At 42.0% G+C, this 19195-nt stretch overlaps 1 protein-coding gene across 1 annotated transcript in view; it reads right to left on the minus strand.

Annotated features, from left to right (window-relative positions):
• The window catches only part of RASEF (RAS and EF-hand domain containing), a 214722-nt gene that overhangs the window by 5154 nt on the left and 190373 nt on the right, over positions 1-19195 (minus strand). The window contains exon 15 of the mRNA XM_029616719.1: positions 3844-3963. Within this exon, the coding sequence (XP_029472579.1) occupies positions 3844-3963 (120 nt within the window). The remainder of the gene's footprint in view (positions 1-3843; positions 3964-19195) is intronic.

Consider the following 19195-nt stretch of genomic DNA (forward strand, 5'->3'; position numbering starts at 1 on the left):
TGTTTAAAAAACATATTTCCACCCATAAATAATTAAATAACTGACTATTTTACAAGGACTCTGCAGAAGGGAGATATTACTCCCAGAAGAGCTTTGAGAAAATGGCACTGGTGTCACAAGAATACATGAACCACCACAAAAATGAACTCGCAAAAGAGGGAATTTTCAAAGGAGTTATGGGCCTCATTTTCAAAAGCATTTAAATGCTTAAAAATGGGGGGGTAGATTTTAAGAAAGTGCACCTTCGCGTACTTTTGTTGGCGCTCCAGGCGCAAACAAAAGTACGCTTGATTTTAGTAGATACGCGCGTAGCCGCGCGTATCAACTAAAATCCAGGATCGGCGCATGCAAGGCTGCCGATGTCGTGTAGCCGGTGTGTGCCGAGCCGCGCAGCCTGCCACCGTTCCCTCCAAGACCGCTCCGAAATCGGAGCGGCCTCGGAGGGAACTCGCTTTCGCCCTCCCCTCAACTTCCCCTCCCTTCCTCTATCTAACCCACCCCCCCGGCCCTATCTAGACCCCCCCACTACCTTTGTCGGGGGATTTACGCCTCCTGGAGGGAGAAGTAAATCCCCGCGCGCCAGCGGGCCGCTAGCGTGCCGAGACGCGACCTGGGGGCGGTTCCGGAGGGCGCGGCCACGGCCCCGGACCGCCCTGGGCCGAAACCCCGCCCCCGAAACGCCGCGTCCCGCCCCCAAAACGCCGCGCCGATCCAACACGCCCCCCTCGAAAAACCCCGGGACTTACGCGAGTCCCGGGGCTCTGCGCGCGCCGGTAGGCCTATGGAACATAGGCGCACCGGCGTGCAAGGCCCTGCTCGCGTAAATCCGGGCAGATTTACACGAGCAGGGCTTTTAAAATCCGCCCCGGGGTTTATACATGTATATGCACTTTAGCCATGTAAGTGGCCTTTTGAAAATTGCTACATTATATGCCATTGAATTGTCCATGTGATTTACCTGTATAAGAGCACTTTACACAGGTAAATGGCCTTTGAAAATTGCTACAAATGTTGTTACATTTATACTGGAGGGTGGCCAATGTAACCCCAATATTTAAAAAGGGCTCCAGGGGCGATCCGGAAAACTATAGACCAGTGAGCCTGATTTCAGTGCTGGGAAAAATAGTGGAAACTATTCTAAAGATCAAAATCGAAGAGCATATAGAAAGATATGGTTTAATGGAACACAGTCAACATGGATTTACCCAAGGGAAGTCTTGCCTAACAAATCTGCTTCATTTTTTTTGAAGGGGTTAATAAGCATGTGGATAAAGGTGAACTGGTAGACGTAGTGTATTTGGATTTTCAGAAGGCATTTTACAAAGTACCTCATGAGAGGCTTCTAAGAAAACTAAAAAGTAATGGGATAGGAGATGATGTCCTTTTGTGGATTACTGGTTAAAAGACAGGAAACAGAGAGTAGGATTAAATGGTCAATTTTCTCAGTGGACAAGGGTAAACAGTGGAGTGCCTCAGGGATCTGTACTTGGACCGGTGCTTTTCAATATATTTATAAATGATCTGGAAAGGAATACAACGAATGAGATTATCAAATTTGTGGATGATACAAAATTACTCAGAGTAGTAAACACACAAGTGGATTGTGATACATTACAGGAGGACCTTGCGAGACTGAAAGATTGGGCATCCAAATGGCAGATGAAATTTAATGTGGACAAGTGCAAGGTGATTATATAGGGAAAAATAACCCTTGCTGTGGTTACATGATGTTAGGTTCCATATTAGGAGCTACCACCCAGGAAAAAGATCTAGGCATCATAGTGGATAATACTTTAAAATCATCGGCTCAGTGTGCTGCAGCAGTCAAAAAAGCAAACAGAATGTTAGGAATTATTAGGAAGGGAATGGTTAATAAAATAGAAAATGTCATTATGCCTCTATATCGCTCCATGGTGAGACCGCACCTTGGGGCAGATTTTAAACCCCCTGCTCGCGTAAATCCGGCCGGATTTACGTGAGCAGGGCCCTCCCGCGCGACGCACCTATTTTGCATAGGCCGCCGGTGCGCGCAGAGCCCCGGGACTTGTGTAAGTCCCGGGGTTTCTGAAAAGGGGCATGTTGGGGGCATCGCCGAGTGGCGCCGCGTTTGGGGGGCGTGGTGTGGCGTTTGGGGGCGGGCCCAGGGCGTAGCGCCGGCCCAGGGGCGTTCCGGGGGCATGGCCGCACCCTCCGGAACAGCCCCCGGGTCGGGTCTCGGCATGCCAGCAGCCCGCTGGCGCGCGCGGATTTATGCCTGCCTTTGGCAGGCATAAATCCATGGATAAAGGTAGGGGGGGTTTAGATAGGGCCGGGGGGGTGGGTTAGGTAGGGGAAGGGAGGGAATGGAGGCAGGCTGCGCAGCTCGGCGCGCGCAGGCTGCCCAAAATTGGCAGCCTTGCGCGCGCCGATCCTGGATTTTATAAGATACGCGCGGCTACGCGCGTATCTTATAAAATCCAGCGTACTTTTGTTTGCGCCTGGTGCGCAAACAAAAGTACACAAACGAGCAATTTTTTAAAACCTACCCGCTTGAGTACTGTGTACAATTCTGGTTGCTGCATCTCAAAAAAGATATAGTTGCAATGGAGAAGGTACAGAGAAGGGCAACCAAAATGATGAAGTGATGGAACAACTCCTCTATGAGGAAAGGCTGAAAAGGTTAGGGCTGTTCAGCCTGGAGAAGAGATGGCTGAGGGAGAATATGATAGAGGTCTTTAAAATCATGAGAGGTCTTGAATGAGTAGATGTGAATCGGTTATTTACACTTTTGGATAATAGAAGGATTAGGGGGCACTCTATGAAGTTAGCAAGTAGCACATTTAAGACTAATCAGAGAAAATTATTTTTCACTCAATGCACAATTAAGCTCTGGAATTTGTTGCCAGAGTATGTGGTTGGTGCAGCTGGGTTCAAAAAGGGTTTGGATAAGTTCTTGGAGGAGAAGTCCATTAACTGCTATTAATCAAGTTGACTTAGGGAATGGCCTCTGCTATTACTGGCATCAGTAGCATGGGATCTTCTTGGTGTTTGGGTACTTGCCAGGTTCTTGTGGCCTGGTTTGGCCTCTGTTGGAAATAGGATGCTGGGCTTGATGGACCCTTGGTCTGACCCAGCATGGCAATTTCTTATGCTCTTAAAGCATGTTGAAAATTAGATTTGATTTTGAAACTCTAGAACAGAAGCTTATTTCTGATTTGAAATAAATATTAACAACAAAAAACAGAGGCAGACTCCAAAACTCACAGTAATTGAGCAATGCAGTTGTAGTAGTGGTGATAAGATGTCAGTAAGCTTGTTGGTGTCTGAGGTCATCCGGTCTACTCACTTTACTCCAATTTTTCATTTTGGGAGCAAATAAAACACCTCAAAACATTATCACTTTGTGTGTAAGTGAAAGCCCCGATATTAGTCAATGTTTTGTATTACATTGCATCAGGAGGATGCAATCTACAAAACAACGTATCTGAACAAACGTGTGTCCTTTCAGATGACTTCAAAAGTTGGAGCCTCACTTACACACAAAGTAATAATGTTTTGAGGTGTTTCAGCACACAATGGAAAATTGGGGTAAGGTGAATGACTGAGTAGATAGAGTGACGTATGTTAAGTGTTATGCCAACCGGCTTGCTGACATCTTATCACTACTACTAGAACTGTGTTACTCAATTACATTGTAGTTTGGAGTCTGTCTATATTTTTTGTTTTAATATGCTGGGAGACAGCTAGACACTCTCTCCTACTGATTTGTTATTAAACTAAATATTAACATAGTTCAGTAATGCATTACTATAAGGCTTCAAAATCACTGGAAACTCTACTGTGTTAAATAACTATTGAATTTACCATGGCCAACTTCTCTCCATAGCTTACTGGAACACATTTTTGCCCTTGCTCTGCAGTCACCTGGCGAAGGTCTGCCTTGTTTCCTACCATCATAATTGGAATATTTTCATGAGTTGCATCCTACAATGAAAACATATAATATTTTAAATCATTCAGGTCCATGTCTGCACAGAATATAATATGAATATGGAAATGCAAGTGGATAGATTTGTTAGAAATAATTCAAATACAAACTGAAAGAAATATGCATTAAAAGGCTCATATATCATTTTACATACACACTTTTTTAGTAATAAATATAACGCAAAACATAGCTCTATTTCTCATCTATGTGGGAAAATGCATTGCAAGAATGTCTTTTCACTGAAGGTATCCTTCTGTAATTGCCTGACAGTTCAGAGGATATTGGGAACCCAAGCGAGAATCTATAGGTTCTTTTAAATATTTACATATATATATTTATATACATATAAGTGAGTTATGTACATACTTTTAAATGCATACCCCTTGGACAATTTTAAATAGACCATTTATGCATGAAAAACTGTTTTTTACGTACATAAATCCTTTTGAAAATCATGCCATATTTTTATATTTATATATAAAGAGAAAGAGAGAGAGTTTAGTTTAGTTTATTTAGGGGGTCATTCATCAAATCTTGATGTGGCCTTATCATGTGCGTTAGAGCATTATCATACATGATAATTATAGTGGAATGATGAATCCCGAGGTTAATTTGTTAAATTGCCTTTTCTCCAATCAAAAACCAAGGTGGGATATGTTTATGCAAAAACGTTTATCCAAGTTGGATTTCCACCTTAATGGATTTTTTTGTTTAAAAGTGACCCTATATTATATATATATACTGTATATATATTTTTAACTCTGACACATTATTTCAAATGCCACTTAATAGTATATGGAATTGTATGTTCTATTTTCTTACAGTAAGCTCTAAGAGGTCATATTTAAGGACCTTAATATGTATACACTGGAGGAGAAGCAAAAAAGGCTATATGGTAGAGACATTCAAGTACCTCCAAGGCATAACTAGTAGATGCAATCATTGTTCCATAGAAAGTAGGGTCTCTGCAGACAGCAAGGCAAATCAGTCATACAAGTGGGATGACATAATCCAACAGCATCAGACTGGACATGCTTACTCAGAGAGGAAAACCTCTCTGAGTAACGGGCCGATACAGTAAAGTATGCTCCAGTGGAGCGCACTTTTAGCCCGCGTTATTTTTACCCCTTATACAATAAGGGGTAAAAGCGCGTTGGAAAACGCACGGCCAACCCCCCGAAACTAATAGTGCCCGCAACATGCAAATTAGTTATTCCCGCAAATTAGTTATTCCCGCAACATGCAAATTAGTTATTCCTGCGCGATTCAGAAAGTAAAATGTGCAGCCAAGCTGCACATTTTACTCTCAAAAATTAACTCCTGCCAAAGGCAGGCGTTAATTTCGGCCGGCACCGGGGAAGTGTACAGAAATAAAAAAAATTTTTAAATTTAAAAAAAAAATTTAAAAATCTGCCCGCGGCCTGCAGGTTGGAAGATGGACGCTCAATTATGCCGGCATCCGTTTTCCAAACCCATGGCTGTCAGCAGGTTCGAGAACCGACGCCGGTAAAATTGAGCGTCGGCTGTCAAACCCACTGACAGCCGCCGCTTCTGTCAAAAAGGAGGCGCTAGGGATGCGCTAGTGTCCCTAGTGCCTCTTTTTACCGCGGGCCCTCATTTACATAAAATTTATTTACTGGATCGCTCGCCCGCTCTCCCACGAACTTTTCTGTATCAGCCCGTAGGTGTGGTAGTTTCCATGCATCAGCCCCATGAGAGTCTCAACTCTTTCCCTGGCCATGCTAAGAGGGTGGGATTGTGTGGCTGATTTGTCCTGCTGTCACGGTAAGCATCTCAGCTTTCTCCATGGATAAGCAGGTCAAAACGCAGTCCCACAAGTGGAAACTCGCAAAATGAGGGTTACTTGAAGTTGATATGATGCATAATGATGTAGTAATATATAAGCAATGCAGAGAATGCTGGATGTGGTAGTGTCGCAGCATTAGTTGAATACATTTCAGAGAATTTCTTGATCAAAAGAACTGTTTGTGATTCTTGATCAAGCAATAAAGTTTAACAAGTGTCAACTGATAACCAAGTTGCCACTTTACCGATGTCTTGACCTGAGATTGATTGTTGAAATGCCACACAAGCTGCTGACGCTCGAATTTGATAAGCTCTAATACTCATTGGAAGCTGTAGTCCAAGTGATTTGTAACAGAATGAAATGCAGTTCGATAGCCAAGAAGACAGGGTTTGCTTTTCTACTGGTTCCCCTTGTTTATTTGGGTTATATGAGAAGAATAACTGAGAAGTTTTCTGGAGAGGCTTGTTTTTTTCCAGACAAAACAACAAAGCTTTTCTACAATCCAAAGTATGCCCGGATGTGTCTAAATGAGGCTTTGGGAGGAAAGCAGGCAGAACTATGACCTGATTTATGTGGAATTCTGAAACCACCTTTGGCATAAACTTTGGGTGAATTCTTATTATTATCCTGTTCATGAAAGTTTGCAAAAAAAAAAAGGAGGGTTGACTACTAATCTTTGCAGCTCACTGACTCTTTAAGCCGAGATTATTGCTTTGAGGAAAAGTATTGTGCAAGGAAGATATTTTAATTCATTAGTCACCATTGGTTCGAAAGAGGCTTTCATCAAAGCTGACAAGACCAAGTTTAAATCCTATTGCTTTTGTCACTTATATTCATTAGCTGCCATTATATTCTGTGTGAACCTCTAGAAGGGGGTATAACACAGATTCTCTCAAGCGAGGAGGAGTCTTCTAAGAAAGCCTGGATTTCTAACTCAAGGGAACACGACCTGATCTAGGGTTATGCCAATTTCCCTAAGGCCTTCTTGTTTTCTCAGTCCAGAAGTGGCCTTACTGGTCTTGCTCTGATGATGAAGAGCCAAGGTACAACTCTTAAGCACTAATGTCTAGTTTTACACAAAGGAGCCTTGGGCAGAAGTATAGACACAGACAACAGCAATATGTTTGTTTTTTTTTCCTTTTGGGATAATCCTCATCTTGATTGAACTAGTGCTCATGAATGAGTAATATCGGGTTATCTGGAGAGACAGACTAAGTGTCTTTTGGTTGTTTCTTGGAAGTAGCTAAACTAATTACTTGCTGCTAAAGGGTAGTGGATTTTATTATCCTGGCTGCTTGTTGCAGTTATCTGCACAGTTACAGCCTATGACTCATATTGTTTGTACATTACTGCTCATTTCCCAGAAGAAAAAATAAACTAATTGAATGCTGGAGCCACCAAATGTTTACGTGCCCTGGAGTTATTTGATGCAAGGTTTTGGGTTCAAGATCCTGAATCTGACAAGGAAGGTCAGATTTCACAAAGGAACCCTGCAAGTCCCTTCCTTAAAAACAGCACACCTCGCATCAACTAGGGAACGAGCTCTCTCTATTGCAGGCCCCACACGCTGGAACTCCATGCCCACGATGCTTCATCTAGAATCCTGCCCAATTAAATTTAAAAAGAAACTAAAAACATGGTTGTTTCAGCAAGCCTATCCAGACTAATCCTCATTCTCCTCCCAACCTCTGCCCCAGATGCTTCCCCTCTCAGATCGGCCCAGATACTTTGCAAATCTTCTGCTGGTGCTGTTATCCGTTCAGTACATTTCTAATTTATTACTTGTTGAATTTTTTTGTTAGTTACTGTTAATCAGTTTTCTGACCTATATCTTCTTGCCTTCCTCTGTTACTGTTATTCTTCACCCACCGCCCTGTTATAATGTATTTTCCACTCTTTTGTTGTCATGTGAACCGGCATGATATCTCCTACTAATGCCGGTATATAAAAGTTATTAAATAAATAAATAAGGTATGGAGATATATAGCAAGACTTTCACTTAGCAGAGAGTTAAAAGTCACAGAAGGGAAATCAAGTTTGATTTACCAGTTCCCTGTCCAATGTGAGATACTCATATCCTCCTCTCCTTTGAGCCTGGCCAATTTCACCACTGATTTTTAGAACCTATTCTTCAGTGTTAAGGAAGGAGAAGTCCCTTTTATACCTGGTTTTATTTGATGCACCCTTCCATGCAGGCCCAGATTTATGATTTTGGAGCTCAGACAATAAACTTAGGAGCGCCCTCAGGTGGAGTAGGGGAGCATGGTGGTGAGGGGACAGGGCATGGGTAGAGTAATTAAGCATTAAAAGGGGCTGATGCAAAAATTGAAAGCCTATGTTAAATATATAATTCATAAAGAATAGTAACAAGGAAATATGAATCCCTCCTTGAAATGTCTGACAATGTCAAAGAAAAAAAATCTACATTTCAGACCTTAAATACAGAGGTGAGAGGATTAAGCAAAAACTTAGAGGAAGGAAACAATTTTCAAATAAGGGATTATAGGGCTTCAGTAATTTCCATCTTATTACAAATTTAGAGTGCATTCAGAAAGTATTCAGACCCCTTCACTTTTTCAAAATTTTGTTATGTTGCAGCCTTATTCTAAAATGGATAATATGAATTTTCTTCCCTCCTCACTCTACTCAATATCCCGTAATGACAATGCAAAATCAGGTTTGTAGAAATTTGTGCAAATTAAAAAACAACAAACTTGAAATATCACACTTACATAAGTATTTAGACCCTTTACTATGATACTGAATGTTGAGCTCAGGAGCATCCTGCTTCCATTCATCATCCCTGAGATGATTCTCCACCTTGACTGGAGTCCACCTGTAGCAAATTTCAATTGATTGGACAGGCACACACCTGTCTATATATGGGCCCACAGTTGACAGTGCATGGCAGAGCAAAATCAAAGCAATGAAGTCAAAGGAATTGTCTGTAGACCTCTGGGACAGGACTGTGACGAGGCACAGATTTGGTGAAGGGTATAAAAAATTGCTGTACATTGAAGGTCCCAAAGAGCACAGTGGCCTCCATCATACTTAAATGGAAGAAGTTTAGAACCACCAGGACTCTTCCCACCCAAACTGAGCAATTGGGGGAGAAAGGTCATCAGGGAGGTGACCAAGAACCTGATGGTCAACTCTGACAGAGCTCTAGAGTTCTGCTGTGGAAATGGGAGAAACTTCCAGAAGGACAACTATCTCTGCAGCACTCCACCAATCAGGCCTTTATGGTAGAGTGGACAGATAGAAGTCACTCCTCAGTAAAAGGCATTTCAGCCCACTTGGAGTTTGTCAAAAGGCACTTAGGGAACTTTTAAAGCATGAGAAATAAGATTCTCTGGTCTGATGAAATCAAGATTGAACTCTTTGGCCTGAATGCCAAGCATCATGTCTGGAGGAAACCAGGCACCGCTCATCACCTAACAAACACCATCTCTATGGTGAACCGTGGTAGTGGTAGCAACAGGCTGTGAGGATATTCTTCAGCTGCATGAACTGGGAGATTAGTCAGGATTGAGGGAAAGATGAACAGAGCAAAGTACAGAGAGATCCTTGTTAAGAGATAATAAAACCTGCTCCAGAGGGCTCTGGACCTTGGACTGGGGTGACGATTCATCTTCGAACAGGACAACGACCCTAAGCACACAGCCAAGACAATGCAGGAGTGGCTTTGGGACAAGTCTGTGAATGCCTTTGAGTGGTACAACAAGAGCTTGGACTTGAACCTGATCGAACATCTCTGGAGAGACCTGAAAATAGCTGTGCATCAACGCTCTCCATTCAACCTGACAGAGCTTGAGAGGATCTGCAGAGAAGAATGGGAGAAAATCACCAAATCCAGGTGTGCCAAGATTGTAATGTCATACCCAAGGAGACTTGAGGCTGTAATTGCTGCAAAAGATGCATCAACAAAGTTCTGAGTAAATGCTCTGAATACTTATGTAAATTTGAAAATTCAGTTTGTTTTTTCTTTATTAATCTGCACACATTTCTACAAACCTGATTTCACTTTGTCATTATGGGATATTATGGGGTAGATTTTAAAAAAGTGCGCCTTCGCGTACTTTTGTTGGCGCACCAGGCGCAAACAAAAGTACGCTGGATTTTAGTAGATCTAGGATCGGCGCGCGCAAGGCTGCCGATTTTATGCAGCCGGCACGCGCCGAGCAGCCTGCCTCCGTTCCCTCCAAGGCCGCTCCGAAATCGGAGCGGCCTCGGAGAGAACTCGCTTTCGCCCTCCCCTCACCTTCCCCTCCCTTCCTCTATCTAACCCACCCCCCCGGCCCTATCTAAACCCCCCCCTACCTTTGTCGGGGGATTTACGCCTCCCGGAAGAAGAAGTAAATCCCCGCGCGCCAGCGGGCCGCTAGTGCGCCGAGACGCGACCCGGGGGCGGTTCCGGAGGGCGCGGCCACGCCCCCAGACCGCCCCGGGCCCGCCCCCAAAACGCCACGTCCCGCCCCCAAAACGCTGCGCCAACCGGCCCCGCCCCCGACACGCCCCCCTCGAAAAACCCCGGGACTTACGCGAGTCCCGGGGCTCTGCGCGCGCCGGCAGGCATATGGAAAATAGGCGCGCAAGGCCCTGCTCGCGTAAATCCGGGCGGATTTACGCGAGCAGGGCTCTTAAAATCCGCCCCTATGTGTAGACTGAGGAAGAGAAAAATGCAGTGAATGCACAGTAAAACAGTAGTTACAAAATCAGTGAAGGAAAAGTTTGAACAAGACAGTTACAAAATCACAGACCAATCAGCTGCTGATACCAAATCAGAAAATCGATTACTATTAACACCACTAAAGTATATGAACTATATTGTTTTTCAGTGGTAGTTTTCTAAAATATAAAAAAAGGTATCAAGTCAGAGTCAATGGCAGACTCTACTTTTCACTGTAGGAGCCTACCTCAGAGAGGTTACACTGAAAATTTAATTCCTGTGTCTGAGGTAGCATAAACTCACATTTTTTATTGCCAGTCTTATTATATTGTGGAAGCAGCTAGACATTTCCACATGGACAGAGCAATAGAATAACATGGCTACTAGACCCAGGAGTTAAATTTCCAGCATGAAGAACATGTCCCTTAAGTTGTCTACCCTTTAGCACATTTCCATGCATTGCTGGGAAATAGATAATACCTTCATTAAAATAACATCTACATGCATCAACACTAATTCTAGTGCTGGTTTATTCTCCTGTTTAGGTGCACATTTTATATAACAACACCCTAAGTACCAGGGTAAATTTATCATGGAAAAATGCTCACTGAAACAGGAGTAAAAACCAGAGTTAACATTAGTGTGCCTTATTACAATGGTCCCTAAAAGTATTCATGCGGCCAGCACTCTTTTCTCCTTCCTTCCTTCCCCAACATTAACATGCCATGCAGCCAGCACCTTTTTATCCTTCCCTCCCCCTACATTAACTCTTTGTTGAAGAACATAACATCCTCGACCCATTTCAATTCAGTTTCAGGAAATTCCTAAAAAAGTGATTTTTTTATATTTAATGTTTATTCAAAACATTTTCAAATATGAGTACAAATACAATAAGCAAACCAATCTCACAAAAAATAAATTGTGAAAACAACCCTCAAATCTCCCCCCAGTCCAGTAAGAAAGCCGCACTCTTTTCTTCACTCCTGGTTTGGAACCTCGACCAAGTTGCTTCAAATTTGTCTGTCTTGTGCCATGAGGCTGTAAGCTTTTCCATCAGATAAATAAACAAAAGTCTTCTTTACACTGCAAGTTTGCAGGGCCCATTTTTGACTTTCCAGTTCACCGCAAGTTCATACCTTGCTGCAGTTAGGATCTGAATGATCATCCGATCCATCCACCTTGGCATCCCCTCAATTGATGCAGAAAGCAAAAAAAGTTAATGGATTCCTTTTCCATTGTAAATTGTGTAATGTCCTTAATGAGACCATCGATCATATCCCAAAAATGTATAATAATGAGACATGACCACCACATGATCCATCATTCCTCTATCTCCACATTTCCTCCAATTGCGCTGGGGTAAAGTTCTCCGACAATTGGGCTGAGACAGACGTCTTTGCTACACAACATCTACTATCACTCCGGACCTCATCATCCTCTGAACAGCCAAGATTGTATTTAAGAAGAAGAATGTCTGGAGGATGACTCAATCTTCTGTAAATATTTTAGATAAATCCCTTGATACAAAGTCCTTTGATGCAATATGTTTTAAAGATAGAGTATCCCATACCCATTCACTGTTTACCCACCGTATTCTGGATATAACTATGTTTTTGCAAATATACATAAAAATGCCCCCTTCCTAAGTGATATTTCTCTTTCAGACAATCAAGCAGCACCCAACCCTGTGAAGAATCAACCTAAGCAAAATAACACATTTCTTTCCCATTGCTGAAAGCAGACATTTTCCAACCCCCATCAAAAATCCCACATTACACCTTATTGTCATTAGTGGTGACCAATTTCCCCAAGAAAGCAATTTCCCTCTTAATGAGTCCCACACCACCAATGTATTTCTCGTAAATGGATTGTGTAAAAGTTTCCTCGCAGGAGTACCCTGTTTACTCCAAAGCAAAGCCTGTAGGGGAGTATCTTTTTGAAAATATTGCTCTGTATGAACCCATTGTTTCACTTTCTCCATTTTAAACCATTCCAAGCTTGCCCTAAGTTGTGCTACCTTATAATATCTATCCACATTTGGGACTCCCAGCCCCCTTCCCCCATGCCCTATGGTATAAATAATATAGACCTAGAAGGTCGAGGGTGTTTCTGCCGCCACACAAAATCTAAAAATTTCCCCTGAATTTTCTTCAACTCCCCTGAGTCCAATATAATTGGAAGTACCCGAAACAAATAATTTAGACGGGCAATACATTAATTTTCAAGACTGCAAGTCTACCCAGCCAGGAAAGATTTATCTTGCCTTACCTTTGCATGTCTTATATTACAGTATTTACCAAGATGAATAATTCAACCGTGCTAATTTGGAGACATTTCTTGTTAATTTTACTTCCAGGTACTTGATATAATTAGTAACTCATTTAAAGGGAAAGCCATCCCGTAACCTATCCGCCAATGCTGGTGTCAAGAATAAATCCAAAATTTCAGATTTATTCATTTTGATTTTAAAGCCTTCTACTTTTCCATAGCATCCATTTTCTTTCACCAGAACTGGTAATGAGATCAGGAGATTGGTCAGGGTTAACATCACATCATCAGCAAATAAGAAATTTTAAAATCAACCTTTCCAATCATAAATCCCCTGATGTATCTATTTTGTCTAATCCCCTCAGCAAACGGCTCCATCACTAGTGCAAACAGAAGTGGGCACAGTAGACATCCCTGTCTAGAACCGCGCTCCAATTCAAAGATATCAGAGTACCCTCACTTGACTTTGACATGCCTGATTTCCCCCCACCCCATATTTCTCAAGTACCTTATACATAAATAATGCCCAGTGCACCCTGCAGAAGGCTTTATTTGTATCAATAGCCAAAAGGAGGGCCTCCTGATTTTTTTTTCTGAGGCCGAGATCACGTTTAGAACCCTCCTAATGTTGTTGGAAGTACTTCTTCCTGTTCTAAACCCACATTGATCTTCATGTATTGAAAGAGGCAGAACTCTCGCTAGTCTATCCAATATTTTCGCTAATATCTTTACATCGATATTGAGCAAATAAATAGGTCTATATGATTCGCTGTTAGTCTTATCCCTCCCCTCTTTTGGAAGGCAGAAACTTTCCTGTAAAAATGGGCTGTGTATCCATCCAGTCCAGGTGATTTATCTAGTTTTAATGCTTTAATGGTCGCCTCTATTTCAATCCCATAATCTCTTTCTTCAGGGCTTTCTGATAGGCAGAAGTTAAGCGTGGCGATTGGACTTCCACTAGATATACATCAATATCCTCATCCCTAAAATTTCCCTCTTTCTGATAGAGGTCTTGATAAAATTCTTTAAATCTCTGCAAGTTCTTGCTAGGGTCATTTACTAATTGCCCCTCCTTTGTTTTTATCCCCACTAACTGTGATCTTGCCACTTTTCTTTTCAGCTTAATTGCCAATAACTGTGAGGCCTTATTCCCATATTCAAAATACATCTGTTTGACCTAGCTATGTATTAGTAATGCTAGACACATCTTCTGCATTTGATATGCTAGATCACAACATTTTGCTTTTTCGCCTGAGGAAATGTGGTATTGCTGGTCAGGTATTATCATGATATTCATCATCCTTGTCTCAACAATTTTCTCAAATATGAATAGTAGATGAGAACTCTGTATGGTTTACAAATCCCACAGGCATATCCCAAGGCTCTGCCCTTTCTTTGCTACTATTTAACATCTACCCTGCACTCATTTGTAAGATTTAGCAGGATTATGTGATGGCTACAGAATGTTTACAGATGACATCCATTTTATCATTAAAGTACAGTTAGTGCAGTTAGTGTAGCTGGGTTCAAAAAAGGTTTGGATAAGTTCTTGGAGGAGAAGTCCATTAACTGCTATTAATCAAGTTTACTTAGGGAATAGCCACTGCTATTAATTGCATCAGTTGCATGGCATCTTCTTGGTGTTTTGGGTAATTGCCGGGTTCTTGTGACCTGGTTTGGCCTCTGTTGGAAACAGGATGCTGGGCTTGATGGACCCTTGGTCTGACCCAGCATGGCAATTTCTTATGTTCTTACTTCCCACATCAACTGATACCACCAGTTTAATTGGAATCTACTTGTCAGCCATTAAATAATGGCTTTGATACAATAAATCGGCCCTCAACATTAATAAAACTGAATTCATGTTAATTCAATGTTCAAGTGATGATTTCACTCCTCGTTCAATAACTCTGGATGACTACAAATCTTCCATCCTCCCACATGCAAGAAGCTTTGGGGTTTGGCTAGATACCAAATTATCATTTCATCAGCATATTAAAACAGTCACAAGAAATGTCTTCTATAAGCTTCGAGTACTCTGTGGTCTAAAAAATATTTTTAGAAACTGATGACGTCAATCAGTGGCCCAGGCATCTATACTACTTACAATAGATTATTGAAATGCTGTATAAATAGGACCACCAGCCTCTACATTAAGAACTCTACAGTTATTATTGAATTCTACAGTAGAGATGTGATTCGGCCAAACCAATGGCACCAATAGCCCTGTCACATGATAAGGGCAAAGGGCCATCGGTGCCATTTTGATTAGTGGCAGCTGATAGCCCGAGAGGGGGGGGGATCGCTCCTGGGACCCCGCTGGACCACCAGGGACTTTCGGTAAGTCTTGGTGGGGGGGGGGTGTTTGCAATTAATTAAATTTGAAGGGCTGGGGTGGGGTTGGGGTTTTTTTGTGCCCTTTCTCCCCTCCCCCCCAAAACGATAAGAAAACCACAAGAAATTTTGTGGGTTTCCCTATCGTTTCATCGGCCTCCCGAAATGCAATGAAATAGGAAATATTCATTGCAAACAAATGCACATCCTAATTCTACAGATTCAAAAAAAGACCTGTTATATGGATGTCAAAAATCCTAATTCTACAGCATGCTTAATTAGTGGAAAGAAACACACTGACCACATTACTGTTATACTAGTCCAGCTTCAGTGGCTACCTGTCCAGTTTCAAATTCAGTATAAAGTTCTACTTATAATTCCCAAATTGCTTAGTACTAGTTCGTTCCCATGGGTAAATTCTATGCTATGAATTTATCAACCCACAAGAATTCTTCGATCTCAACAGAGAGGTCTCCGTGAAGTGCCATCAGTAAAAGCAGCAGGACTGTTTGTGAAAAAGGACTATGCATTCTCTGTCACCGTGCTACTGCTATGGAACACAATTCCTTAAGACTTAGCGAGAATACAAAAAGTTTCAAGGCACTTTTAAAGTCATTTTTGCTAAGACTAGCTTTCATTTGACACTTTTATTCTATTATTGATTTTGCAGGCATCTGGAATGTAAATCTGAAGTTGGCCACCACCATTACTGATAGTAATTGTCATATATTTAAAACACGCTTGTGCAAGAGTTGTTTTAATATTTATTGTATTAATTATGCATGTTTTTATGTATATCGCTTAGGGCCTTGGTACAAGCAATTAATACATTTTAATAAATACAAATTTTAATAAATAACATGTGGCCAGCATCCCTTTCTCTCTCTCTTTCTCCCTACAACATTAACACACAAGCAACCAGCAGCACTTTCACCTTCCCTCCCCCCATTAACACATTTATTGGACAAAACCCCTTTCTCCCTCGCTTCCCCCACCCACAACATACCATGCAGCCAGCACCCCCTTTCTCCATCCCTCCCCACCCCATCAACACACCATGCAGCCAGCACCTCTTTTTCTCTCCCTCCTACCCCAATAACACACTGTGCTGTCCAGCATCAATTTTCTTTTTTCTACTCCCTCCCCAACTTCCCTAGCATCACGTCCTTCCATCCCATTCCATTCCAGTCTCACTCATTCATGCTCCGTTTCCCCTCCCACCCAGCCCAATCTCCTTCCTTAAAAACTCAGGCTCACAATTGGTCTTGTAAATACACCACCTGGTGGCTGTACCTGTGACCGCCAAACTCCGCAATCCTCTTGTTTTCACAATGATTATCGTGACTTGACGGCTTTTCCTGCCTCTCTCTTGGTCCACTCTGTCTTCTCAGTGCAAGTCTCTTATCTCTTCACAGTTCACTGCCTAAATCTGTCCTCCCTGCAATCTTGTTTCCCTATGAGCTTGTTCAGCAGGCATACCAGCTCTCTGATAGCAGTCCTGCAGTTCCTGCTTTGCAGTGGGATACTCAACAGCCTTTCTCAATCCCCATTTCTGCCTAGCAGCAAATTTAAAAGTACAGACCGCCATGGTTCTCAGTCCGGTATGCTGCAACAACTTCTTTTCAAGAGGTAGCACATCTACTTATAAGAACATAAGATATGCCATACTGGGTCAGACCAAGGGTCCATCAAGCCCAGTATCCTGTTTCCAACAGTGGCCAATCCAAGTCACAAGTACCTGGCAGGTACCCAAACATTAAATAGATCACAAGCTAATATTGCTTATTAATTACAGTCATAGCAGTTTATGGATTTATCCTCTAGGAACGTATCCAAACATTTTTTAAACCCAGTTATACCAACTGCTGTAACAACATCCTCTGGCAATGAATTCCAGAGCTTAACTTTGGGCTGAGTTAAAAACTTTTCTTCGATTTGTTTTAAATAAGCTTCTTCCTAACCTCATGGAGTGTCCCATAGTCCTTCTATTATCTGAGAGAGTAAATAACTGATTTACATTAACTTGTTCAAGTCCTTTCATGATTTTGTAGACTTCTATCATATCCCTCCTCAGTCATCTCTTCTCCAAATTGAACAGCCCTAACTTCTTCAGCCTTTCCTCATAGGGCAGCTGTTCCATGCCCTTTATCCTTTTGGTCGCTCTTCTCTGCACTTTCTCCAGTGCAGCTATATTCTTTTTGAGATGCAGTGACCAGAAGAACTGCACACAGTATTCAAGGTGCGGTCTCACCATGGAGCAATACAGAAGCATTATGACATCCTCCATTTTATTTTCATTCCCTTAATAATTCCTAATATTCTGTTTGCTTTTTTGATTGCCACAGCACACTGGGTCGATGATTTCAATGTATTATCCACTATGTCACCTAGATCTCTTTCCTGGGTGGTAACTCCCAAGATAGAACCTAATGTTCTATCTTGGAGTTACCAAGGGTTATTTTTCCCTATATGCATCACTTTGCACTGGTCCACGTTAAATTTCACCTGCCATTTCGAAGCCCATTCTTCCAGTCTCGCAAGATCCTCCTGCAATTCATCACAATCCGCTTGAGATTTAACTACTCTGCATCTGCAAATTTGATCTCCTACTCATTGTACCCCTCTTTCCAGATTATTTATAAATATATTACAAAGCACTGGTTCAGGTACAGATCCCTGAGGCACTCCACTGTTTAACTTTTTCCACTGTGAAAACTAAACATTTAATCCTACTCTCTGTTTCCTGCCTTTTAACCAATTTACAATCCACAAAAGGGCATCACCTCCTGTCCCATGACATTTTAGTTTTCTTAGAAGCCTCTTATGCGGACTTTGTCGAATGCCTTCTGAAAATCCAAATACACCACATCTTCTGATTCACTTTTGTCCACATGTTTATTCACCCCTTCAAAAAAATGGAGATTTGTGAGGCAAGACTTCCCTTGGGTAAATCCATGCTGGCTGTGTCCCATCAAACCATGTCTATCTAAATGTTTTGTAATTTTATTCTTTATAACAGTTTCCACGATTTTTCCTGGCACTGAAGTCAGGCTCACTGGTCTATAGTTTCCTGGATCACCCCTGGATCCCTTTTTAAATATCGAGGTTACATTGCCCATCTTCCAATCTTTTGGTACATCGGATGATTTTAATGATAGGTTACAAATTTTTACTAACAGGTCTAAAATTTCATTTTTTAGTTCTTTCAGAACCCTGGGGTGTATATCATCCGGTCCAGGTGATTTATTATTCTTCAGTTTGTCAATCAGGCCTACCACATCTTCCAGGTTCACTTACTCAGTCAATATTGGAGTAATTGAAATCTCCCATTATTACTGCACTACCAGTTTGGTTAGCTTCCTTAATTTCTCTTAGCATTCCACTATCTGTCTCACCAATTTGGCCAGGTGGACAGTAGTATACTCCTATCACTATTCTCTTCCCCAGCACACAAGGTAATTCTACCCATAAAGATTTGATAGTACATTTAGTCTCATGCAGGATGGACTCGATGCCATCCCGGACATAAAGCGCTACCCCGCCACCAAGAAGCTCCTCTCTGTCATTGCGATATAGGGACTACTGAACATGCACAGATTTTTCTCTTCAGTGAATTAGCACTGGAGCAGGAGAGGGCCGGTCATCGAACAGGTGACATCACTCAAGCTGTTGGTATGGTGTCTTTGAAATTTTGCACTGGAAGCAACTGCATCTGTTGCCTATGCAAATATCCAAGACTGCTTCCATGTTAAGCACTTTGGAGAAGCTGGCTCCATTGGCTCAATGAGAGGCTTCAGGTCTCATGAAACAGATGTTTTTTGTACTAGGCGCGTGACCTGCCATAGACCTTTCATGAAAAGAGATATCAGCAGTTGATTAGAGATCAGTTTGCCACCCAGTTGAGAATTGTAAGCCACTACAGCGCTGAGGTGCACTCACATTGAAGAGGTGACACGACCGGAGTGACAAAGATGGAGTAAGTATTTCAGCAGATGCTTAGGTTTACAACCAAATGGGCACAAAGCATTCTGTTGGCAACATTTGGAGTATCTATTCCATTTGAAGGCATAATTTCTTCTAGATGAAGGCTTTCTAGATGAGACTAGTATGCCTACACATTTTGTTGGTTAAGTAGAGATCTGTGATCACT

This window comes from Rhinatrema bivittatum, chromosome 1, assembly GCF_901001135.1.
Source record: "Rhinatrema bivittatum chromosome 1, aRhiBiv1.1, whole genome shotgun sequence".
In the NCBI taxonomy this organism is placed as follows: Eukaryota; Metazoa; Chordata; class Amphibia; order Gymnophiona; family Rhinatrematidae; genus Rhinatrema; species Rhinatrema bivittatum.